Below are 25,412 nucleotides of genomic sequence, written 5' to 3'. Positions count from 1 at the left end.
AAAGAATAGAAGAGCCTAAAGGTCACAACACTGAAACTAAAGCAGTAGAAGGTTAAGTATATTCGGCTTCACCCGTAGCACAGTGTGAATCATGTAATGAATTTGGCGTTTTGTGTACTGGGGTTACTCTTCTGGTAAGGGAGCAGGTAGTCTCATCTTGTGAAGTTGGCTTGTTGAGTCTGCAAGGCTGCAACTGAAGTGGAGCAGTGTGGACTTGATAGAGATTTATGGAGTTATGTGGGAGTGGGAGTGAACCAGTTCTTTTACAAGAACACCATTATCATTGTATCTGTGTGCACATTCAGCCAAAACCTTTTGGAGGCTCGACATAAGAACACCTGGTAAAGTTCAGACATGTCACACCACAGATCATCAGCCGCTTAGCTGATCAGTAATTGCATGACATTGTATGCGACTTTGTTAAAACATTGATGTGTGCAGAAAAGCAAGGTGGCTTGACAAGTGCACAGTTGACACACACGGAGGACTGCATCTGCTGATATTTAGCTGATGGGCTGCTTTGGCTTGTCAGCAGGTTTTGATCAGGTGTTAGATTCAGCCTTGTCAGCTGCTGACCTGTCACAATCAGGAGTGGATGTGGCATACAGATAGAGATGTGATATCCACCTCTTCAACAGCCCTTGGGAAGACACAGAGGGAAACTGTCATCAAGACACTGAAAGATAACGGTGTGCTCTGGTTGGTAGAATTACAAGAATCAGAAGTATAGAAGACAAGAATGGATATTGCTCAGTTAAACTTCAAAGCATACAGAAATGTGTTCAGGTAGTAGCTGCTTAAAAATCAGCCTCCTTAAGGGTTATTAGAGATTTGTCAGACCCCTTGTGGGTCAGTGTTACGGCTTTCTGAAGTAAGTGAAGTTAATTCAGATGTGCCTAATCATCTTTACTGCAACCCCTGGATATGTTTTAAACCAGCCTAGGAACACCATGGCTTTTTGTTCCATTGCTTGTTACACTGGGGAAAAAAACATCAGTGGAAAGTCAGAGAAAGGAGGGAAAAAAATACATTTACAAATACATTTTACAGTGGACAGAAACACCAACGCAGGTTGCAGGACCCTGCTAGAGCATCTCTAGTGCATAAGGCATCATGGATGCAGCAACAAATGGGACAGTAATCAGACTTTATTTTCCTTTTTGCTCTTTCTGTATCTCTGTAGACGAGTGGGGAAAAGGTGAGTCGGCTGAGCCTAGTAGACTTGGCTGGAAGTGAGCGAGCAGCAAAGACTGGAGCAGCAGGAGAGCGCCTGAAGGAAGGAAGCAACATCAACAAGTAATGAAGCAATTAAAACATGGATACAGAGAAACAGTACATAAACAGTTTTTTAAATGTTTTCCCAATAAAGGTTATATTTCTTCCAAGGTCATTCAAGCCTGACGTTAAAGTATCTCAACACACAAGCAGACAGAGCTACATGATTGCTATCAGTCCATCAGCTGGTCTCTTCTCTTTGTGTTTGCAAGGTCCCTCACTACTCTGGGTCTAGTGATCTCAGCTCTGGCTGAACAAGGAACTGCCAAGAACAAGACCAAGTTTGTTCCTTACAGAGACTCTGTTTTGACATGGTTACTGAAGGTATGATAAACATAAACGACCACCTGAGCAAAAAACATTTTATAGCATTTTTTCCTCTATATTTTACTTTTTTCTTTTTTTCCCCCCTTATGAATTCTCCAGGACTGCCTGGGAGGTAACAGTCGGACAGCAATGGTTGCTACTGTGAGTCCAGCGGCAGACAACTACGAGGAGACGCTGTCGACACTACGTTATGCCGACCGAGCAAAGAACATAGTTAACCATGCTGTTGTTAATGAAGATCCCAACGCTCGCATCATCAGGGAGCTCCGAGAGGAAGTCGAAAAACTACGAGTGCAACTGACACAGGCAGAGGTGAGAGATCTTCACAATCTAAGCAATCACCGTGTTGAAGTATTTGCCTCACCTGCTTGTCCTGTGCTTTATTATCGCCAGTCTTTGAAAGCTCCAGAGCTCAAAGACCGTCTGGAGGAGTCCGAAAAGTTGATTCAAGAGATGACGGTCACGTGGGAGGAGAAGCTTCGCAAAACTGAGGAGATTGCACAGGTGAGACGCACAAGAAACATCAAATGTAATTGATTTTGTTTTTATTCAGTGTAATAATTACAGTGCACAGTGTCTTTATTTTCTCAAACTGCATCATTCAGATACTTTAAAAGCTGAAAGTCTGATGTTTTTTGTGTGTGTGCGTGCGCAGGAGCGTCAGAAGCAGCTGGAGAGTCTGGGTATTTCTCTTCAGTCTTCAGGGATTAAAGTTGGAGACGATAAGAGTTTTCTTGTCAACCTTAATGCTGATCCTGCACTCAATGAACTGCTTGTGTACTACCTGAAGGTTTGCATGAACACACAGACACATACAGAGTCCCCATCATGCTTTACCTAATGCCTTCTAAAGTATTATTCCTGACTTTTTTTTTTTTTTTAAACCAGAGTTGTGTAACTGCAGCTTAATGAGCGATCAGTCTTTGTCCTCTAAAAACTAAATTTGATCAGATGTGTAAGAGATTTTTTTTTTTTTTTATACACAGTTTGAATCATAGAAACTGAAGTTTCATTTTTCTTAATAGCAAGCTGAAGAAGAACCAGTTGTCATGTGACTTGCACTGGGTTTTGAAAACGCTTAAGAGGAAATTTCATTCATTTATACGAAACCTGAAAGGCAACCAGCTGTTATGGAAACATAATAATGTTGCTGTTTGATGGGCTCGATTAGAACAGATAAAGTTTAAGGAGTAAAATTTAGATCAGTTGTGATTGTAATTATAACTGGAACATCCCATAGATTTGTGATGTGTTCCTCTAGACAGGCTCTTTATTCCCCTTTTGTTTGGGTCAGCTGATTGTAACATGTTGAACATCTCAGGAACACACAAAAGTGGGCTCAGCAGACTCCCAGGACATTCAGCTGTGCGGGATGGGTATCCAGGCAGAGCACTGTGTCATTGACATCACAGCAGAGGCAGCTGTGATTCTCGCCCCCTACCGCAACGCTAGGTAAGGAACGCAAACGTAACACAAACAAAGTTCAGAGAATTACACTGCAAGGTTTTAATTGGGTAACTTTGGATTAAAATTAGGGTTTTTAAAGTTCTAAAGGTGGTTTATTTCTCAGCAGGTTATATTCAAAATAAGAGATCAGCACATACAAAACCACTGCCCACTGGCCAGCTGGCTTCTCTCACCAGCCTCAGTGCACAGAGAGAGAGTCAGTAGTTTTCAGCAATCATTCTAAACCTTGTATTTTTCCCTTATTAACTTGTGACCAGTGGAGTGAAATTTATATCCTGATTCTTTTTCCCCCCCTTCCTGCTGGCTACAGAAACACATAGTCCTTTTTCTGGTTGACCTTTATGTGGAATTTAGAGGTCAGCCTACTTATCTGTTGCTCTCAAATAGTTCGGCACCATCACTTGGGAAAAGGTGCTAAAAGAGTTCTAAATTGCATAAGGATATCTTTATGCTACACAAACCTATATACATACTTTATTTCTCCTGTCTCACACTGACTGCTTTATATCTAGTAAGACTGCAGCAAATATGTTGCTAAACTGCTTGTAATATGCATTTGGCTTCTTTTTATTTTACTAAAGTTATAGCTGTCTTTTCTAAAATATACAATTTGTCACCCTTGTGCAAAAATGCCTAGTTTATGTGAACACACTTGTAACTACACTGGGAAACATTAGGTTGACTTATTTAGTTAATAAACGCCTTCGTGTGAGCGTTGCTTATGTTAGAGTAGTTAAGTTTAGTTTTACTCTGTATTTGTCAGGGACCGTTCACAAAAACATTCTCATGAGAGAAACAATCCCTTGTGCTAGATTTAGCTACTACCTAATTGTATGTGCAGTTCCTGGCTGGTACATCGGTGTTAAATAAGCTATAAAATACAAATACACGTCCAACATGTAAGATTACAAAGTAAAGCCAGATAAGAAAAAGATGTCCTGGTTATTTGGAACTTGCTACATTATACAGGCCCTATGCTGATGAGGCTAAACATAGTGTAGTTAACCCCACCAGGGTTAAAGTCCTCTTACCAAAAGAGATGTTTTCTTCAGTCGGTTGCTTCAGCTTCTGTTTGAGGTTCTTTAAAAATATAAATGCAACTCCCAACTATTGTCACCATTTTTTTTTTTAAACAGGACGTGTGTTAATGGCTCTCCAGTAACCAGTGCTCTGCAACTCCACCATGGGGACCGAATCCTCTGGGGAAACAACCACTTCTTTAGGTAACCGCTGTTCTTTCTATTTAATTTATATTTTAAGTCTTTAAAAAACCTCCCATCAATCGGTTTGGGCTATTTGTTAAAGTTACATAAAATATTTTTGAGTCATGGATGAATGCATTTAACTCACTTTCAGGATCAACCTGCCTAAGCGGCGCTCTCGGGCTGCTGATGATGAAGAGGGTGAAGGTGGCGTGATGAAGAACAGTGGTAGCAGTGAACAGCTGGATGCAGATGGTGATACAGCCAGTGAAGTGTCCAGTGAAGTCAGCTTCTCGTATGAGTTTGCCCAGACAGAGGTCATGATGAAAGCCCTGGGCAGCAATGGTAAGATGTGTTAGGACACTATTATGGAAAACAGCATGTCTTTTTCACTTCCTGTCTGACTTCTCAACGTTGTGTCAATTCAGACCCCATGCAGGCAGTCCTCCAGTCTCTGGAGAGGCAGCACGAAGAGGAGAAGCGGTCTGCTTTGGAGCGACAGAGGCAGATGTACGAGCAGGAGCTCCAGCAGTTGCGTAAGAAGCTCAACCCAGAACGCCTGTCCACAGGTCAGTCTGGAGGGCCAACAATTGGGCAGCAAGGTCCAGGACAGCAATCTCACTATCGCAGCATGGAGAGGCTCAGTATAGGAGGGATGAGCCATTCAAGCAGTGCTCAGAGCAGACTGAGGCAGTGGAGTGAGGACAGGTGAGTTTCTTTGAATTTTAGGAATATGCATAATGTGCTGATTAATACCAACTTGGTTTTCCTAATCCATCCGTTCGCCTGTCTCCCTTCATGTTGTTTTCCACCTGTTGTCCTTCTGCAGGGAGGCTGTGTTGGTGAGGAGTCTTCGGAGGTTGAGGGAGCAGATAGTCAGGGCGAACCTCCTGGTACAAGAAGCCTGTTTCATTGCAGATGAGCTGGAACGTCACACAGAGTACCGAGTCACTCTGCAGATCCCATCAGACAACCTTAATGCAAACCGCAAGGTCGTAAACACAAACATGAAGACCTTACATGTGGGTGACCTGTCCTCTGGTGTTCCCAAAAGCTTATAAGTATGTCTGTGTGTAGAGGGATGCAGTGCTCAGTGAACCAGCGATCCAGGTTCGAAGACGGGGTCGGGGCAAACAGATCTGGAGTTTGGAGAAGATGGAGAACCGTCTGGTTGACATGAGAGAGCTGTACCAGGAATGGCAGGACTACCACTTAAATAATCCAGACGACCAGGTGAGTTAACAGCCATTTGCCACCATGATAGCTTCATTGTAAACTTATTGGGAATCTTATGAAGTCACACATAATAAGCACATCTCTAACATCTACCTATTAAAATTTTCCTTGTCCAGGCAATGTGTCCATATTTACGCCGAGCGGACCCGTTTTTTGATGAGCAAGAAAACCACAGTCTGATCGGCGTCGCCAACGTCTTCCTTTCCTGTCTTTTCTATGACGTCAAACTGCAGTACGCTGTTCCCATCATCAACCAGAAAGGAGAGGTAGAACACAATTTGTCACCAGTTTAATTCCTTAATTTCTTCTTATAGAAGTAGCCCTGACTTACAGAAACAGTCTCTAGACTTGGTATGGTATTACGCTTTTCACTGTGACTCAGGAAGAGTTTCACTGAGATCAGAATTTAAAAGTAAAAGTTTGCATGATATTCAGGGAATTGTGTTGGTAAAATGTTAAAAGATTGATAGCAAAAATTGACTCCAGGAAGCTGATGTAAACTTTCAGCTGATTTTCATGATTGCATTTGAAATCTGAGTGGTGAATGAGCAGCTATAGAATAGAACAGCCAGAGATACAGGAAGTCTTTGGGGACAAGGAACAAATTCTGGGAAAAATTGACATGCTTTTCTCATTTTCAAGTCTGTACTTTTATTCATGAAGTCTATTAAAACAGCTTTGCATCTTTCCCCGTTAAAAAAAAAAGTATTTTTCTTATACTAAAGGCTAAAGGATGTTTTCTTGCTGTGTTTAGGTTGCAGGTCGCCTGCATGTGGAGGTGGTAAGAGTTGGAGGGGGCTTAGAGGATAACATGGCTGGAGGAGATGAGCCTGACAACAACCAGGACATTGAAGTTCAGGATCGCAAACTGGTCTGCATGGTAAGACTCATAGCTCATCAGAAAATTTAGTGCATTCAGACCATCTGAATCTTCCCAATACTTCCTGGACTATTAGGTATGTTTAGTTGGCATCTCATTTTTCCCGTTTGTCATCCACAGATTAAAATCCTGCAGGCTACTGGTCTTCCTCAGTACCTGTCCAACTTCGTCTTCTGTCAGTATTCTTTCTGGGACCAGCCTGAGCCTATCATCGTGGCTCCCGAAGTTGACACGTCATCCTCATCACCCAGCAACAAGGACCCACACTGCATGGTGGTGTTTGACAGCTGCAAGGTAAACATGGGAGGGAAGACGAGAATTTCAAGTCTTGCAACAAATCAAGAAGCTTTCCTGAGCGGTGTCTATTTTGATTTCTAGTTGTGTGAAAATGTGTTGTGGATTGGTCTGAATGGCACTTGTTTTTTGGGGGCTTATGTAGGAGCTGGCTGTGTCCGTAACTGAGGAATTTATCGAGCACCTTACAGAAGGGGCAGTCGCCATTGAGGTGTACGGACACAGACAGGCTGATGCTGGAAGAAACCCCGCACTTTGGGACCTCAGCATCATCCAAGCTAAGACACGCACATTACGAGACAGGTAGATATAACAGAAAGAGTACATATAGATTCTTGTTCTGCAAGGAGCACAGGTGTGCAAACAGTGTCTGATTTTGTAGATGGAGTGAGGTAACACGTAAGCTCGAGCTGTGGATTCAAATCCTGGAGATAAACGAGAATGGAGACTTTGTTCCAGTGGAAGTGGTACCTGCCAGAGATGTGCGGACCGGAGGAATCTTCCAGCTTCGGCAGGTGAGGATGACACATCACAACAAAAACAGTCAACCTGTTTGAATCAGAAAACTGGAAAAGCGGGCTTCTAAATATTCTAACTAGTGTCTTGTCTTCTTAATCCTCCTCAACCTTCTCCTCATGCTCCTTTAGGGTCAGTCGAGAAGAATCCAGGTGGACGTGCGCTCAGTTCAGGATTCTGGCACTATGCCCCTGATCGCAGAGATTGTGCTCGCTGTATCAGTGGGCTGTGTGGAGATCAGAAACACCACAGCAAACCAGGAAGCAGATGAGATGGACAGTTATCAGGTAGACCACTCTGTCTACAGTGTGATTTACACTTTCATTGAGTCATAAATTACCTTTGAAGTAGCTGACTTGAAGAAGAAGATGGAGTGATTAACTGAGTTGTTTGGTGGACAGGAAAGAGACCTGGAACGGTTACGGCGGCAGTGGTTAGGTGCTCTCACCAAGAGACAGGAATACCTTGATCAGCACCTACAGAGCCTGGTTAGCAAAGCAGGTAAAAATACGTAGATTAGTATGCAAAATATTGATGTGCACAGGTATTTAACAACTGTTTCTGATCCTAATTCACAGTTACAGCAATTTACACTTTGCAAGTGGAGTAAGGTGAATGAAATGTTTAATGCATGCATGTTTTGTACAGAAAAAACAGAAGATGACATGGAGAGAGAGGCGCAGCTCCTTGAATGGCGTTTGACTCTAACTGAGGAGAGAAATGCTGTAATGGTGCCCTCTGCTGGCAGCGGCATTCCTGGAGCACCTGCTGAATGGTACAGCCCATTAAATGATGTTCTTATTGAAAACAGCTGAAGCCCCTGTGAGCCTAAAGCTGCAGCTTCAGACTGCTTTAAACGCTCTGTATCAAACCGCTTTAAAATTTTAAACGGCTCTTTGTGATGTCAGTGAGCGCAGATATCCCTAATATGGTCATATAAGGCACACACTCTGGTTTAAACACAGAAGTCTCATCAAACCTTCTGTTTGCAGTTTGTAATAACTTGGCTTGAATGGAGCTAAAGTATCTTGTTTGAACTGAGGAGGTGCATGTAGGCCAATTGCAAAGGATTACTGTCTGAGAACAGAAATATCGAGCTGGAAATTAGCATTCATTATAACATTTTAAGACACAGAGGTTTAAGCAACATTTTTTTTTTTTTTTTTTTAAAAAGGGTTCCTCTGCCTGGCATGGAGACTCACATCCCCGTCCTCTTCCTCAATCTCAAACGTAAGTCAGTCATTTGCAAAATTGTGCAGAATCTCACAAAGTGTTTATCTTTTTATATAAGTTAATTTGAAATATCTTTGATTCCCCAGCTGATGACCTCAGCTCTCAAGACCAGTTTGAAGTTCCAGAGGCTGGAGGCTGGGATGCTATCTTGAATGGAGAGGATGAGGATGACTTTTTTGATCTACAGATTGTCAGACACTACGATGGAGAGGTGAGGATAAACCTGTAATTCTCATAAAGGAGGCCTTTTCATTAGAAACCCTTGTAGTAACTGAGCTGTTCACTCCACAGGTTAAAGCAGAGGCATCCTGGGACTCCACTGTCCATGAGTGTCCTCAGCTCAGTCGAGGGGGATCATATCCTGAGCAGCGTGTCTATCTGACCATACGGGTGGTGGTCCAGCTCAGTCACCCTGCTGACATGCAGCTGGTGCTGAGAAAAAGGATCTGCGTCAATGTTAACCCGGGCCGCCAGGGATTTGCCCACAACTTTCTCAGAAGGATGTCAACCCGCAGCACCGTACCTGGCTGTGGGGTCACCTTTGAGGTGGTTTCCAACATACCTGGGGTAAGGCCAATGGGAAGAAGCATTGTTTTGCCAAGCATATTATTAAACATGTTGTTAATCTTTATGATGCTTTGTCTCCTTAGGATGCTCCTGGTTCAGAGGACAGGGAGATGCTGGCCCGACTCGCTGCAAGCGCACACAACAGCCAGTCAGGCGATGATGAAGCTGCCATTGAGAAATACCTCCGGAGTGTCCTGAGTCTGGAGAACATTCTGACACTGGATAGACTCAGACAGGTAGGTGGAGATAAATAATAGAGCTGTAGATTGAATTTAAACCCACATTATGAATAGGCAAGCATTCATCCAGTCACACAGCTTTTTTTTTTTTTTTTAATTGATGATCTTCTAATATTTTCTTCTAATATATACATTAAAATGCTGTGTTTTAGGAAGTGGCCGTGAAGGAGCAGTTGACTAGCAGAGGGAAGAGTAACAGACGGAGCATAAGCTCTCCTTCTGTTAACAGGGTAAAGCATGAAATATAGTGGCAGACCATCATAGCACAGATGGCATTACATTTTATTGCAATAAGATGTGATGTTTCTCAATATATATATATTTTCTTGGCTGTCCCTTCTGTCAGCTGTCTGGAAGTAGACAAGACCTGTCCACAACCTGCCTGCTGGACGATAAGGTAATACCCACTGTTCAACAGCACAAAATCATGTGTTTCTGTTTGTGTAACTGCTGGAGTATTGCCTGTGCAACGTTGGAAGCTCTCTTCATTAGCGTGCATAAAGAGAGCTAGGAGAGCTGTGTTATTATTGCATGAAATCAAAAACTTTACCTCTTTGTATTTAACACTGCATTCAGTTATTAAATAGACCCGATAATTATGTGGTCATTTAATTTACTTAGTTTAATTAATAAAAGAAGAACTTTTTTCTAGTTAAATGTATCTACTAGGGGTGCAACGATATTCGTATCGATATTGAACCGTTCGATACAGTGCTTACGCATATGTATCAAACAATACAAAATTTGTAATTTATTTTATCAACTTTCCTTCTGACAATGCTGTCTGTGTTGAGCGCTCAGTGAATCTGCGTTTGACTACTCCGCCTAGGCTGCACTGTCGAGCGCAGATCCACTGAGCGTTCAACACAGACAGCATTGCCAGAAGGAAGAGCGCAGGGGAGACAGAAGTTAAGCTCTCCTTGCAACATGGCAAATTGAACCTCCCCCACCCTCATTCAGATCTTGCGTTTGGAATTATTTTGGTTTTCATGTGACGTATGACCCTGAAGGTAAGCGCGTCATGGACTAAAGTGAAACAGTATGTTGGATGTGCCACGCAATGCTCAATTACATGGGTGGGAGCTAGTGTGTTAGCGCAGTTAGCTCGTTAACGTGTTGGCCGTCTAGCCCCACCACGGGCGATCAGGGGTAGCTCGTTAACGGAGATTTGCCGTGTTGTGGCGTTAACGTCATTTCGACGAGATTAACGCTGACAGCACTAGTGGGAACACAACGAATATGACTGTGCATTTACGCCGACATCATCCTAGTGCAAAGACAAGTGGAAGCAGACAAAAACAACAAGCATGCATGCTACAAACTTTACCCGAGTCATTTAGACAGCCGTTAGCACATGATTCTCCTTATGGGGACCTGATATGTTTAATATTGTGGCGAGCTCAGACAAGGAGGAGACGGAGGTGTCGTTTGGTCTTGCTTCCCGTGAGCTAGCCAGGGAGCACAGCCGTTTATTGACATCTGCAGAAGAACACTGCCGCTAGCTAACTGCTCAGCGCGGCAACCGCACAGCAACAACAACAACAACACACAGGGCGCCCTCTGACCCCGGAAGGACACACCGTCGCAGCGAGAGGGCGTCACCCGTCACTATGGCAACATAAACAAAACATAACTGTACAAACAGAACCCCGACCAAGCCCTGACCCCTACATAGCCCCCACCTAAGGGGTCAGTCGTCCCCGACGACCCCATTACCCCACACAAAGTCCTGCAAATGTCCAAGTGCCTTCTTTTGGCGCACCAGCCGGTCACGACCGGCGGGGGAAAAGTCACTTGGGTCAGAACATGGGGTGCCACCATCATCCCACTTCTGACACCAATGTGGCGAGCTCAGACAAGGAGGAGACGGAGGTGTCGTTTGGTCTTGCTTCCCGTGAGCTAGCCAGGGAGCACAGCCGTTTATTGACATCTGCAGAAGAACACTGCCGCTAGCTAACTGCTCAGCGCGGCAACCGCACAGCAACAACTACAACACACAGGGCGCCCTCTGACCCCGGAAGGACACACCGTCGCAGCGAGAGGGCGTCACCCGTCACTATGGCAACATAAACAAAACATAACTGTACAAACAGAACCCTGAACAGCCCTGACCCGCTACAATATGCTGCTGAGAATATAGCCCAGAAGAAGTGTATAGTATTGCTTTTATTTTGGAAAGAGCCATTTCTCTGTAATAAACTCTCTTTTCCAATGATGAGTGATTCCTCAATCAGATACAGGGCTTACAAAATCGGTAGCCCGACGTCCCGGGGCTAGCGATTTTTCCAGTCGGGCTACCAAAATCTATCTCTGCCCTGCCCGTCGGGCTATTGTAGGAAGAAAAATATATTGTAGCATCCCTGGCTGAATGATGGTCTCTTATACTGATGCTTCACAGAGGTTTTATTGGAAATGTTTTTATTGAAACATTCAGTGAAGACACCGTAAGAGCTAGGAGCAAAACAAAACCAGCAATATTAATACCATAAGATCAAAGGAAACAAATTTCTCCTGCTCACATATAGCATATACATCAAATTTACATCACTCAATTCATTATATCACCTCACTAACTTACAACTACACATAAAGGTCAAGGTTAACAACATAAACTCTATTAAATGACATTTTGATTGCATGTAACTTATTCCGTTAAAGGAAACATTAACAAACCTTGTGCCACTGTCAGCCAGGTACTAATTGGCAAAGTAAACGTACATATTTTTCACTTTAAGGCACACTATTTTACCATATCCTAAAAGAAACGTTACTAACAGCCCTTTAACGGTTTTGTGCCAGTTTCCTGTTTCAAAATAAAAGCATTGATTTCAAAATAAAACCGAAGTGCCTTTCAAACAAACGTAAAAATATTTACCAAATTCAAAGGTCATTTACACATATGTCAATGCTTTTCTCATTCTTTCGGAAATGTAGCTGGGTAATTATGTCATTGGCATCGGTGAGCCACTGTCAATATGTGACATATTGAAATCGCGTTTGAATTTGCGCTTGTTTTTTGCTTTCACTTTGCAATCGCGCGAACTGTGTATAGAGAGCGACAGTACTGATTGGTGAGTGATGATAATTTGCGCACCAATTCCTCTGACATTGTCTTATCAATCGTTAGCTTACTATGCAAACATGACAAGTGAAATCTCCCGCAGCAAGCTTAAACATGTAAGAGGTTGATCGTGCAGAGAATCGCTGACCTGTGTGTGTGTGTGTGTGTGTGTGTGTGTGTGTGTGTGTGTGTGTGTGTGTGTGTGTGTGTGTGTGTGTGTGTGTGTGTAAAAGCAGCAGGATATATATTTTAGTTCTGCTGAGCCAAATAAGACGGGTCAGGGTGAAGAAGTGACAGCCAAAGAAAAGTTTACCACAAAACGGAAAAGTTATGACAAATCAGACTATAAGGCAAAAAGAAAGTGCAGCTTTATGGTTTCATGGACAAAAGAATTTCTGTGGCTGCAATATGAGCTATATAACCGGGGCTGCACATAAGTGGTCCGCAGGTGCGCATTCGCTGTCAAAATAAAGAAAAAAAAAACGCGCACAAGATATGAAGTTGCAACACGTGTTTGCATACATAAGATTTTCTGGAGGAGGACAGACATTTGTTTAGAACTCTTAAAGATGTCGAAGAAGCTCCTTTAAGCAATTACTTTGGTCTTCCTCCACCTCCAAGTCCGAACCACAAAAGAAGCACGTATTCTCGGAAAAGTGTTTGCAGGAGGTGAGCTGGCTTCAAACAAATGATGAACGCACAGAGATGTGGTGCGGAATGTGCCGTGAAAATCCCACTTTAACGGACAAAAACAGTGCCTTTTATATGGACGCAAACGCGCGTTGCAACTTCTTATCTGGTGCGCGTCTTTTATTTTGACAGTGAATGCGCACATGCGGACCACTTATGTGCACCCGTGTAAATAACATAATGTTCTGCCGGGTGTGTTGTTGGTTTTCTCTCGATTTCTGAGTCGACAAGCGCCTTTGTTACTGGGACCAGTCATTTTAAGAAAGGCCCCCATTAGAACCCATGAGAAATGCAAGAAATGCATTATTGCTCAGTCTGCAATATCTTTCCCAGAACAAACACCAATTGCAAATAACATACTAAAATAAACCTGAAAAAATCTGTTTAGAACAGCGTACTATGTTGCAAAGAGTGAACTACCACTGGCAAAATTTAGCAGTCTTTGCAAACTTCAAAAAGCAAATGGCCTAGATCTTGGTTCCACTTGTCTCTTACCCGTGACTTCAGTGGAAATTTCAAATTCAGGATCTGACACAGACTGATTCATGTCCTACACAGTTCTTACAAGTTCATAGAAATTTCTGTTCAATTAGAACCAAGTATTTGAGTTGATGATTGTAATTTTTATACAATGTTGTAATTTGTTTTTCAACAGTTTTTTGATTTATGTTTTTTTGTTTCCTTTACAATATTATACTTTAATGTATAATATTGTAAAGGAAACAAAACATCAATCAAAAAATTGCTCTCTTTTTTATTTGGGCTACTTAAATTTATTTTGGGCTACCAAAAACTGAAGAGTCCCTGCCCGAAGGGCTACCAGGGATTTTGAAATTTTGAGAGCCCAGAGATATATTTATTTTTTTAATTACTTTTGTTTCAGCAACATTAAATTTAAAAACTGTACTTTTGAGTTAAAATATATATTTATAAGTTTAATAAATGACAAATTAAAAAGGCATGAACATTTTTTTGTATCGAAAAAATATCGAACCGTGACACCAAAGTATCGAACCGAACCGTGAATTTTGTGTATCGTTGCACCCCTAGTTATCTACGTAATACTAGTCAGATTAATCTCAGCACCAAACACTATAGAGTTCAGCACTGAACCAAAGTAACCAACCTTAATCATTTAAATAAGTTTATAATTGAAATAAGTTTATAATTTATTGACAGTGAGTTTTGAGAAAGTGACACAATTTTTCTTTTTCTTAGTCTGCTTATGCTTTATGCTTCAGCCAACATGCTTCAAAAGGCCCAACTTTAATGTCATATTGTAAGGTGCATTAGCACACTGGAACACAAACCATGTTGAAAGACCAAAAAACAATATTTCGAAAGGTTTAGGAACCCTGTTTGAAGTTTTTCAGTTTAAATCAACAGAAAGACCTGTTTGCTTTTACCCTATATTTGCATAAAACAATTTATGATTTGTTTACATATGGGTTACCATGTATATCTGAAAAAGGGGTATTTTCCTGTTGTTGTTTTTTTGTTTTTTTTTTCTTGTTTTTGCTGTTGTTGTTGTTGTTGTTGTTTTTTTAGTTAATATGCTTATTTATTATTTAAAAATAATGTGCATTAGCACAGGTAGTACATTGAAAGTAGAAACTAACCAACTTGCATCTTTTAGTTGACAAGAACAGCTATACATAAATTATACTTTGTGCTTGGAGCAGTAATTTGTGTGCTTTTACTTGTGGATGCTGTACGACTCAGATATTTCATCCTTTTAAATCCAACATTATCTCTGTCTGCTCCCTCAGGGTCGATGGGAGAGTCAGCAGGATATCTACATGCCCTCTCAGTTTCCTCGCACCCTGCCCCGCCCAGCCTCCTCCCCTTCCACCTACTCTACCTCCCCGTCTTCATCAACTACTCCCTTCGGCACTCCTCCTCCACAGAACCAGGAACCAGAGCAAGGTAAACCCCTCCTTCTTTTCCCATCTCCTTTCTCTCTTCAATAAAACACTTTGGGCTCTGCTCATTGCTCCATCTTACTCCCCCAGCCATTCTTTTCTCCTCCTTTTTCTTCTGCCTGGATTCATCCACTTGAGCTGCTCACAGATTTCACCTTACTTTCTCTTCCACCTTGTCCTCTTTTGTCTGATGTTCCAAAGATATTTAACCACACCATCTGATGTTTCATTGTTCACATTATTAAATGCTAGATCCTCCATGTCCAGTGTGTTATCACACTATCTACCTGCTCTCTTTGTATTCATTTCTAGTGTAAAGGTCTCCATTCTCTCCTCATCTCCTTGAACAGAGCTTTTTTTTTTTTTTTTAATGTCTGCTGTGATTAATCTGAATATTGTTTGTCAGTTAGTTGATTCATAGTGATTTCATGTTAATGTCAGTTTGAATCATTGTCACTGTGATGTCCTTCAGCGTAATTCTGTTTTGAAAATAAACAGAATTAATGATGTTTAAATAATTTCTCTTTCACAGTCCAGTAATTTAGAGTGTTTATGAAATCATATCCTAATGGCTGAAATCATCTTTGTGTTAGTTTTTTTGTTTAGTTTTTTTTTTTTTTTTTGCCAGCTTCCTCTGTTAGTCTATCCCAGTATTGGGGTTTTTGCCATTTTCTGGACTCACTTTCAACTTCCAATCTTAATCTTTCATGCCTCCTCTACCTCCCGGACCTCCTCTTGCTTCCTTCTCTCTCTTCTGCCTCCTCCCTTCTCGCCTCGTCTTCCTCCTTCTCGCCTTCTTCCCTTCTTCCCCCCCTCCAGGTCGTTCAGGACTTGCTGCCTCTTATCTTTCAGTTAAGGCGCTGGTTCCCCAGATGCCCAAACTGCTCAAGTCTCTGTTTCCAGTGCGAGATGAGAAGAAGGAGCTGAGACCTTCGCCGCAAAACCAGCAGGTCAGCAGATGGTCCAGTGCAATTCCCTGGAAGCCTTGTATTGAGTTTGTTACATATCTGTAATAGATATAATATCACTTTTTTATTTTTCAACTTTTATTTTTAAATATTTGAACCATTATTCTAGGATCCTTACCTTACAATATAAAGCGCCTTGAGGTGACTGTTGTTATTTGGCAATTTCAATAAAACTGAAATGACCTGAACTAAATTGTAGACGGGTTAATCAGAATTGATTTCTACTCTTTCTGCCCATTGAAATAGTTTATTGATTGCAGGTGACATTTTTCACTCCATGTTATGAGTTCACACATAACCATACAGATGGTTACGTGTGGTTACACCACTAAGCAGTTTTTACCTGCGTTCCACACACTCACGCTGCAATCGGTGCATCGGTAGCAATTTGGGGTTCAACATCTTGCCCAGGACATTTCAGCATGCGTTAATAAGCTGTAATGCTGTAGCTGCACTCATGACCAGAGGTTTTCGCAGGCACAAGTTTGTTTGTTTTTTGTTGTTGTTGTTTTTTTTATTCTTTCTTCAGGGTTTCAGGGTTTCATGGTTTCAGTAAAATATTGATGAATTATAATTGACAAATTAATGACTAAAAGAAAGTGTGCATTGTGCTGTTCTGTGTGGCATGCTGGCTATCAACTTATTGGTCAGATTTAGACTACTGGTGATCGATTCCTGCCATATCAGTGGTCCTAGCTGATCAGTTTGAGGATTTCTACTTACCCCCCACTTTTTAGAACTTCAAGTTATGAAAAGGAAGGCTCGAAAATGTAAATACTGACTCTTCATGTGCCAGTAGAAGTCGTTGTTTTTCACTATATCATAGAAACATCCATCCATTTTCTTCCACTTATTGGCTGCTTTCCAAGTCCCACAGTCTAACCAAGCCTGATAGGACTGCTCCTTCAGGCTGGGAGTTGAAGATTTCGTGGACGGTAGCCTCTGTCATACATTCCCAGTGCAACCTCACAGGTCCAACTCGCCACCAGCTGGTGATCAGTTGACAGCTCAGCACCTCTCTTCACCCGAGTGTCCAGAATGTATGGCTGGAGGAGCTAACCCCTAACCCCATTATGACACAATTACAAAATTGATCATCGAGCTGCCTGGGATGTCCTGGTGCCCTTATGGACACCCTTATGTTCAAACATGGTTTTCTGTGGACAAACTGTGGTTTGTACAGAAGTCCAGTAGTAGAACACCACTCAGGTGTGGCAGGCCAGTCACACCCCTCCAGGTCTCACTGACAGAATCCCCAGGTGGAGCACTGCCAAAGATAACTCCAGAGCTGTGTGTTGAGTTGAGCCTCACTATCTCTATCCAGTACTTCTCAACCTTACACATTAGCTCAGGCTCCTTCCCCACTGCTAGCCTTGGTAGCCAGGAATCGGCCCAGCACACACTGCATCCAGCCCTTCCTGTGGGTGGTGGACTTACGAAAGGGTGGGCCCATGGACTAAGGCCAGGCCACCAGGTGCTCGCCCTCTGGCACACTTCCGGGGCAGGAAAATGAAGGAACAAAGTGTATGAAATACACATTTTAGCAGTCTGAAAACTTTTGGCCATGACTGTAGTAAACGATCCTAATAATCATAATGTTGCATATGCAGCATGACATGATGTTAAATACATAGCATTGATTCAGTGCCATTAGCCTGCCACAGCCTGTTTATTTGCATTTCTTTTTTCTCTGTTGTGTCCTTGTCACTCAGCAGCACGTGCCTCGTATAGTGACCTCATCAGGAGGGGACGACAACAAAGTCAAGACCGAGACGGTGAGATTAAATCTCGTCTTATCCTTTACATGCTGTTTGGTTTATCGGTAACTTAATTTTAATCAGGTTTTTTAAGATTTTGTTTGAGATCAAAATAACATGAATACTTTTGATTAGTAATTTTTATTTGTAGTTTAATCCACTTGGTTCTTTGAGGAAAAACGGCATTAGGTAACCACAGTCTCTGTTTGTTTTCAGTTTGCAGCATTAGAGGATGATTTCACTTTTTTTCCCAAGTGTATTGCAAAAAACAAAAGTTGCCTCCATTAATCCCTGCTGTCCAATTTATCAACTAACAAGGGTCATTGCAACAGTCTGATAATGCACTTTTATAAATTCAGGGATACTAAAAGCAACTGAAGATCTAGTACCCAAATCACGCAGTCCCATAATACAGTTCTGTAGTTCTGTTTATTCTCTTCTTTCTCTGTAAGATGCATCCTTACTAGATTCCAATTCCACATCGGTTCTTAATGTGGTCCCATTGTAAGTTTTAATGAATTGCTCTTTATGTGCAGTTTAAGACCTTTTCAGCGATTCACTCATTAGCGTAATTGCATTGTGCTTGATTTATAGAACTGCACTAAATCTGTGCCGTAGCTCACCCTGTACACAGTAACGTATGCTTTAGCCTGATATGCACCTTGGGGCTCTATAGGGAGTCAACGCAGTCAAAAGATGAGATTCGCAGACCCTAGACTTCTTCCTGTCAAGTTTTATTTTGAAGGTTGATTACTGTTGTTGATTACTCTTTTGTTTTGCCTTGTCTGCATGCTCTTATCTGTCCCCCCTGTTTCCTGTAGACTGCTATTCTACGGCCCCCAGCCAAAGACAGACGGGCAGAGCTCCCAGAAGTCTCTCCTCTTCCTGTGCATGACCCGCATGACACCACCCCTCTCAGCCCCCTCAGCCAGTCGTCAAGCGGCTACTTCTCTGCTAGTGTTTCTACAGCTACCCTGTGTGACGTTCTCCAACCCTCCTCCTCATCCTCCTCCCTCCTGGCTGTCGAGACCACGTTACCCACAAACCCCCAGCAGCAGGGCGCTGACAGGAACGATATTGTGACCTCTCCTTCTCAGTTTGGTGCCAAGGTGTCAGTCGTCGCTTCGCCTGCTTCTCACAACTCAGCCAATCACAATAGCATCACGTCCGACGTCTCCTCCGAACAGAAGCTGATAAACTCCGGAGGAAATGAAGGCTTTGAGAGACTAGAGATCTTTGTGGATGATGATGAGCGAGGTGGTGAAGACGTGCTGCCTGATTGGCTGACAGAAGGAGCATATGTTACAGTAGGGAACAATAAGGCGGGGACGGTGCGCTACATTGGGGTGACACAGTTTGCTGAAGGAGTTTGGGTGGGGGTGGAGCTGGACACTCCTGTAGGTATGTATCCAGTTAAAAGGATCAGCGCAGTCCACCATAGTCCTAAATGTCTGTCGATTGATGGAGATGACCTTATGTTTGCAGGTAAGAACGACGGCTCCGTCGGAGGTCAGCGGTATTTCCACTGTAAGCCGGGTTACGGGGTGCTGGTCCGCCCAAACCGGCTGTCCTCCCGCGAGCGGACCAATCGGCAGACAGGGGAGTTTACCCCTTCTGCCCACGTCCCCATCCTGCGAGGAGAGGCCATTGTTGCACGCCGAGGGGAGAATCGCAAATCCTGGAGCAGCTGAGACATGAAAACTAGGAGCCCACAATCGTCGTCCTCCTCCTCTCAGCTATGCAACAGGCTCATACTCTACAACTGACCTACTGCCTAACCTCCTACAGTTAGATTCTACACTCACTGCATCCATTCATAGAGTCTGGATGGATATAGAATAAACACGGTAAAGAGAACTTTCAAGAACAATTCAAGTAAGATAATGAAAGACTATGCAGGATATTTGGAAGTACATGGGAGGACCAGTTGTCATGCGGGAAGATGATTAGCAGTCAGTGGGAAGACTGCTGAGACTGAATGAAAAGCAGAACTATTTGGACCAGGAGTGAGGACTGAACCCCGCAGGCTGGATGATGCTTTCTTAGCTGATATACAGGGATGCAAACATGTGGCTTTTTTGTGGTCACACTGGGGTAATTTGGTTGGGAGCAAGGTATTTTTACAGTGGGATGGAAGACTTTCAAAGGACGAGGCTAATGGATTTACTGGCCCCATCTTATTTTATTTTTTTTGTGTTGTCGTTCATCTTTCACGATTAATTGTCAGCCTATAATAGTTGTTAAAAGAAGTCAAATGATCCTATTTGACCATAAAGATTTTATAAAGCTGACTATTAGGCAGTGAAGATTGGCGTCACTTTTCTTTGACATTTTATTTATTTATCTCAGTTCCTGAGTACCACAAACCTCAAATCATATTGTGGCAGTAGATATTTGCTGCGTTTTCACACTTGACATGTTTGTATCCCTGCATATGATGCCTCTACTTGATAGTCCAGAATTTAACGCTACGGTTGCCACCTTCCTGAACTCTCCAGGTCCAATTTGCAGACTGACACTTTGACTCTCCCTCTCGGACTCCTTTTTTTCCCATTTTCTTTTGAAGATTGATCCTCCCAGAATGTGCCTTCACCATGGCTTGGTTTGCATTTGTCTGTATATTTAACTCCTTGTAGCCGTGTTTGTGTTGAAGAGAATGCCTTGTGCTAAGTGTGAGGTGATCTCAGGGACTGCAGAGGGGAAAGCACAGTGTGCGTGTGTGTGTAAATGTTGTACAGTGTTGCTCTGTGTGTACGTTAATGTTGTAGTCGTGATGGTGTTAAAGATTAGCTTCGTACAGCAGGAATAGTCGTGACAAAGCCACTATGAAACTGGGAGGCTTTAAAAGTTGATTTTTGCACTGGAGACGTTGGATAAGGAGCTTCTGTACGTGAACAGAACATGTCTGTGGTTATGATGCAGCGACCAGATAAGGTAACGAGAACAGGTTGGCTTTCTTTGGTGTCGTCTTTGTTTTGTTTGTTTTATTCTTTTGTTTGTTTGGATTTTTAATCCCAGTCAGGATATTCCCATGTCCCTGAAAGTGACTGATGATATCCGGACACCAGGAGGCGCTGTTTGGGCAGCACCTTAGTGCTGTGGAGGTGGAAATGGGCAGAGTATGTGCTGAGGAAAAGAAAGTGACTTAAGCTTGAGAGAAGGGTGAATTTGCTTCTATGCATTTGATCTTTTTAAAAGTAAGTTTTTAGTCCTTGTTTCTTTATACTGACACAAATGGGAGAACGAGCTATGAGTACATTTTGGGAAAGTGTTAAACCCAGAGGCAGTCCTGACTGATCTGTGGAAGAAAATTTAAAAGATATCGTAGACATGTGGATTATTACTTTTTTTAAATTAGGTTTTATGAAACATTCCAGAGGGATGATGACATTTTTACACTGAATTTTATTCTTGTGATTTAATGTGATTTAAATTGTTTCAGTGCACCAAAGCACTATTAGGAGTGAAGATGGTATATGTGTTTGCAGTGCTTTTACAAGTTAAAGGACATCTATTATGCTTTTACTCATTTCCTGTACTGTATGTACTTTTACAGTAGTGAACGATCATATCTAAAATAAATGTTTGCACAAGTAATCCCTATAAGCCAAAATCTAAGGCTTTAAGCTTCTCAAAATGCTCTGTTTCAGACAGTTTTTATATTCTTGGCTCTATATGACCTATTCATCTCAGGTTAATCTCAGGAGCCAATCAGGAAAGGCATCCTGAAGCGAGGGGAATGGAGCTAAAATAGCTTATTTCATTCTATGAATTGAGGGGCTCCACTGAGTCCAACTATAATATAAATATGGGTTATTTTGAGTAAGTTGTCATTTAATCTGTTACATGATGGAAGTCCAAGGAGAAAGGCAAAAATTTGAAACATGTTAAATCTGTTTAAAGAGTTAAAGTGTCAGCCTTTCTTTTTAATTGTGACTCTCCCCCGAGTTTATGCAGCTTTCACAAGAGGCCTGACAAAAGGATGATATTCCAACATAAGTGATACAAAGCAAACTGTATTCAGTCACATGGGAAAGAATGAAAATCCTGGAAATGAGCATAATAGGTCTTCTTTAAAGGGCCAATCCAGTTCAGTTCACATTGAAAATTTTACTGCCTGTGAAAACGTCCTGTAGCTCTGAGGAGGAGCTCTGTACACCTGAGCAAATGACACTTTTCTATAAATTTATACCATGAAGCCACAGATGCATTAATCTCGTGGTGAGACTCTAATAAAAGCTGCTACTGAGTTGCATAATGGGAGATGTTTTTTGGAGGGTTCTGGAGTTTTGTTGGATTTTCCTTTTTAAATTTGGCGGTCCTTTTTGAAAAGGCAACACTAAATCTCTGGAGTAATGTCGAGACTGAGGTGAGGAAGTGTTCGGTTTGTCTCAGAGAGGGAGGATGAAGCACGGCCAGATGGCTTTAAAGGTGGAAAATAATTAATTTTGAACGTTCTTGGGGTATTTTAGCTCTATGGTTCCTTTAAAAGAGCCTCCCAATGAACTGAATAAGTTTTATTGAAGGATGAGGCAGGTTTTTGGTGTCTGTAATGGTTTTCAGGTTCCTGATGTTGATGATGGAACGGTTATCTGGATTACTGTGTGCTTATACTGTAAACACACTATGTCTGAACACTATCGTCTTTATGGATCCATCAGTGAAGTTACTATTTATGCTTAAATGCTTGTGTGCACGCAGTGATCGCACACAAGCTGGTAAAGCCTTTTTATTTGAATAAATAAATGTTGCACAAATGATTTAATTAAAATCGCTGCTATTAGCGTTGTAAATTTACCTGTAAATGAATCAGTTGATTACTCGTGTCTCATACTGTATGATAGATTGGATCTCAGTAGTAGTGTTTAATTCCCGAATTGACAAACAAAACTAAAGTCCGTGCTCCTGGTTCAGTGGCCCATATATTTTTATGACTTAGTAAAATTCTTCTGAATGAGGCACTTTGTCGTATGAGCCTTGAAGAAGCGATGGGCAGGATATTTTCTGGGTGAAGAATCACTTCTGTACAGGAAACTGATTGAAATATAAGATGAGGCTCCACAGTCTATTTTATTATCTGTGTATTTATTGTCTGGCCATAAAGTCCAGACCTCTGGAGTCCTCTTATTGGCTAGTTTCTGCCTGTTGTGTCATTAGTTAGCAGGTTGTGAAGTGCTCTGTCGGTTAGTTTTCAATAATGTGGTCTGTAACGGTTCGGTGGTAATAAAGGAAGTGTTCCTGTGTGCGTTTGTGTGTGTGGGTGAGTGTCGAGTGCACCTGTCTCTGATTCAGTTGTGTCTTTGAGTCGTTGCCAAGATGGGAAAATAACCGTCAGCGGCCGTTTCACGTACATTTCCTGGGACTTCAGCATAGAGCGGCAAGCCTTCGCCCTCGCTGCTCTACTGGCAAAAAATACTAATTCCCGTCCTGGTGTCTGCTCTGCTTTGTGTGTTTGAGATCACTTCAGGCTTCTGGATGTTCTTTTATGTTGTTGTGCCTCAGAAACCATGTGACCATGTATCTTTCACACACTTTTTTCATATCAACGCTTCAATTCATTTGCACAAACGCCTCCAGATGGAATTGAAGACTTAATTTCTGGAATTATTGTACATGTAAGAAGAAAAATACAAACTGTTTTTTTGTTTGTTTGCTTTTTAGAGATGAAGTGGGTTTTTTCTTGTTTCAGATTACCTGTTTTTCTTCTCCTTCTCCTAGTATGATTATTTAAGATTACTCACTGTTTTCCTCCCAGAAGTTAAACTGTAAAATGTAGAGCTAAGCTCCAATGTAGATGGACTTCTCTTCCAGCACAATCTCCTGTTTAGCTCCCCATAGCAGTGGATCAAGTGTGATGAGGGCATAAAGCAGATAAGAATATAGCTCTGTAGACTGCAGGATGCTCAAGATCCACACGTCAACAAGGGTCGATTTATTTTTCTTTTTTTTTAAAGGAGAACTGAACAAAAGGAAGTGTAGCGTTAGTAATTGCTGTTTGGATGAGTTTAATATTCTAGCTTCAATTCAATAGGCTCCATCTCTGCTGCAGTAGTTATAAAGATTAGAGGTAGAGATTGTTTCCATGACACTACCATCAGGACCACATTTAATTCTACTTGTATTCCTGTGATATGGATCCAAGCGTATGTCGGTCTGGACGAATCTTTTGTCCCTCGCAGTTTCTTTTTTTTAAGGTTTTTTGCTTTTATTTTGCTCATTTTCAATCCCATGTCTTTGCATCGTCTGTCGTACTGCCTGCAGCTGCATGCTGAGTATAGGATCACTGGTTTTGAGCAAACCCCCGCCTGCCTTAATGTGGCCTTCAACCTGGAGCCAGACTAGTTTCAGCAGCAACAATTTCAGCTCTGCTCTGTACTAAACTCAGCAGTATTCAAAAGGGTCATTCCAAAACCACAGAAAGCCAGTCTGGTTAAATTTTTAATGGTTTGGTCCACAGGAGCTGTCAGGTTTATTACTCTCTTCCAGTTAAAGGAAGGCTAATGTGTCGCCCCCTAGTGGGTACCATGCCTGACTTCCTCACAGGGAATTTTCTATATAGCTAGACAGTGAAATCTAACCTACCACTGCCCTGCAGCAGCAACCTAACAGCTACTTGGGATGAAATCTTATCTCCGAAATTGTATTTTCTTGGATTTGTGTTGGACAAAAGCATATTTTCCTGCCTGGGTAGTTAGTTTTCACCTTGAAACTACCTCTGGCCTTGCTTATGCCACCTCCTGCTCCGAGGCCCTTTTATAGTTTTTTTTTTTTTTTTTTTTTACAGCCTTTCACTGCTGGCAGCAAGTTCCTGTTTTCTGTGCTAGTATAAACTGCACAAATGAGCAATATGAGGGCATCGGGTGATGCATTGCCGCCTTGTTGCATGTGCATCATTTAAGATACAATGTCTGCTGGTGTATTTTAAAGGCTGTTATCAATATTCCTCTGAGGTACCAGCTGCCATATTTTTACCGAGCTGAGCGATTGGTGCTTGCCGAGTCAGAGAGTTTACTCCTCTTGTTACTCCTGCAAAAAACAACAAAAAAATATTTTCAGTCGTGTATCTTTTAACCAATTCAGCTGAAAATATTTAAATATTCAAGTGTTTGTTTATTGGGCTTCAGCCTGGTCAGCAGTATTAATAAAGCCCATCTATCATCTTAACTAATCATTATCAGTCACTGCTACTATTGATCCCTTAGGGCAGGTTTGTCCTGATGTGTCATTTGTATGTGTGAGTGCACCATCCAAGTGCTTGTTCGATGTATGTATGTGTGTGTATATATATGCTCATATTAAGAATTATAAAAGAAAAAATCTGAGCACAAGTTTGGGTTTTGATTAATTTAATTGTTTTATGTAATTATATGCTGCAATCCAAAGAATAAACATGTATTATAATAAGTTTTTTCTTTTTCTTTTTTTAAAACCATCTGAAGGGTAATCTGATAAGATTAAATAAAATTTAAAAAAAGAGGAATATTAACAGAGTATTTGTTTGTGCCTAGAAGATCTGATGCTTGAAGTTTTTAGAAATAACTGCATTTTGTTTGTTTCATTTGTTATCTCAAAACACAGCTGGCACCACTGGAACTTTTTTCCATTTTCTGGAACTTTACCTGTAATTTTACAGATTTTCTGTTGTGTTTCTTTCATGTGGAGAAACGGGTGTAATGTTGAAACAGCACTTATATAGTATACATAAATTCTTAATACTGGAAGACACCACAACTTTTTTGGGGGGTTGATTATGGACTTGTTTTACTGGTCAGCCCATT

General features: G+C 41.8%; 1 protein-coding gene across 3 annotated transcripts in view; it reads left to right on the top strand.

Moving 5' to 3' along the window:
- Positions 1-24,956, top strand: part of kif13ba (kinesin family member 13Ba) — a 51,353-nt gene extending 26,397 nt beyond the window's left edge. Inside the window, exons 10-39 of one of the 3 annotated variants that reach the window (XM_082528801.1) lie at positions 1,184-1,296; positions 1,488-1,599; positions 1,702-1,914; positions 1,996-2,106; positions 2,258-2,392; positions 2,924-3,054; positions 4,206-4,292; positions 4,426-4,616; positions 4,700-4,979; positions 5,101-5,263; positions 5,349-5,504; positions 5,624-5,773; positions 6,262-6,387; positions 6,508-6,681; positions 6,827-6,984; positions 7,064-7,196; positions 7,329-7,484; positions 7,599-7,698; positions 7,846-7,972; positions 8,372-8,427; positions 8,517-8,641; positions 8,722-8,997; positions 9,081-9,233; positions 9,389-9,466; positions 9,583-9,633; positions 14,757-14,913; positions 15,762-15,859; positions 17,590-17,652; positions 18,456-19,035; positions 19,120-24,956. In XM_082528801.1, coding sequence (XP_082384927.1) covers positions 1,184-1,296; positions 1,488-1,599; positions 1,702-1,914; positions 1,996-2,106; positions 2,258-2,392; positions 2,924-3,054; positions 4,206-4,292; positions 4,426-4,616; positions 4,700-4,979; positions 5,101-5,263; positions 5,349-5,504; positions 5,624-5,773; positions 6,262-6,387; positions 6,508-6,681; positions 6,827-6,984; positions 7,064-7,196; positions 7,329-7,484; positions 7,599-7,698; positions 7,846-7,972; positions 8,372-8,427; positions 8,517-8,641; positions 8,722-8,997; positions 9,081-9,233; positions 9,389-9,466; positions 9,583-9,633; positions 14,757-14,913; positions 15,762-15,859; positions 17,590-17,652; positions 18,456-19,035; positions 19,120-19,325 — 4,659 coding nt within the window. In that variant the 3' untranslated portion in view covers positions 19,326-24,956. Of the gene's footprint in view, positions 1-1,183; positions 1,297-1,487; positions 1,600-1,701; positions 1,915-1,995; positions 2,107-2,257; positions 2,393-2,923; positions 3,055-4,205; positions 4,293-4,425; positions 4,617-4,699; positions 4,980-5,100; positions 5,264-5,348; positions 5,505-5,623; positions 5,774-6,261; positions 6,388-6,507; positions 6,682-6,826; positions 6,985-7,063; positions 7,197-7,328; positions 7,485-7,598; positions 7,699-7,845; positions 7,973-8,371; positions 8,428-8,516; positions 8,642-8,721; positions 8,998-9,080; positions 9,234-9,388; positions 9,467-9,582; positions 9,634-14,756; positions 14,914-15,728; positions 15,860-17,589; positions 17,653-18,455; positions 19,036-19,119 lie in introns of all 3 variants that reach the window. The other 2 variants (XM_082528800.1, XM_082528799.1) reach the window with 2 other exon arrangements.
- The last annotated feature ends 456 nt before the right edge of the window (positions 24,957-25,412 follow it).

Source organism: Aulonocara stuartgranti (assembly GCF_965226115.1).
Source record: "Aulonocara stuartgranti genome assembly, chromosome: 1".
Taxonomy (NCBI): domain Eukaryota; kingdom Metazoa; phylum Chordata; class Actinopteri; order Cichliformes; family Cichlidae; genus Aulonocara; species Aulonocara stuartgranti.
This window is presented reverse-complemented; position numbering and strand designations above follow the sequence as displayed.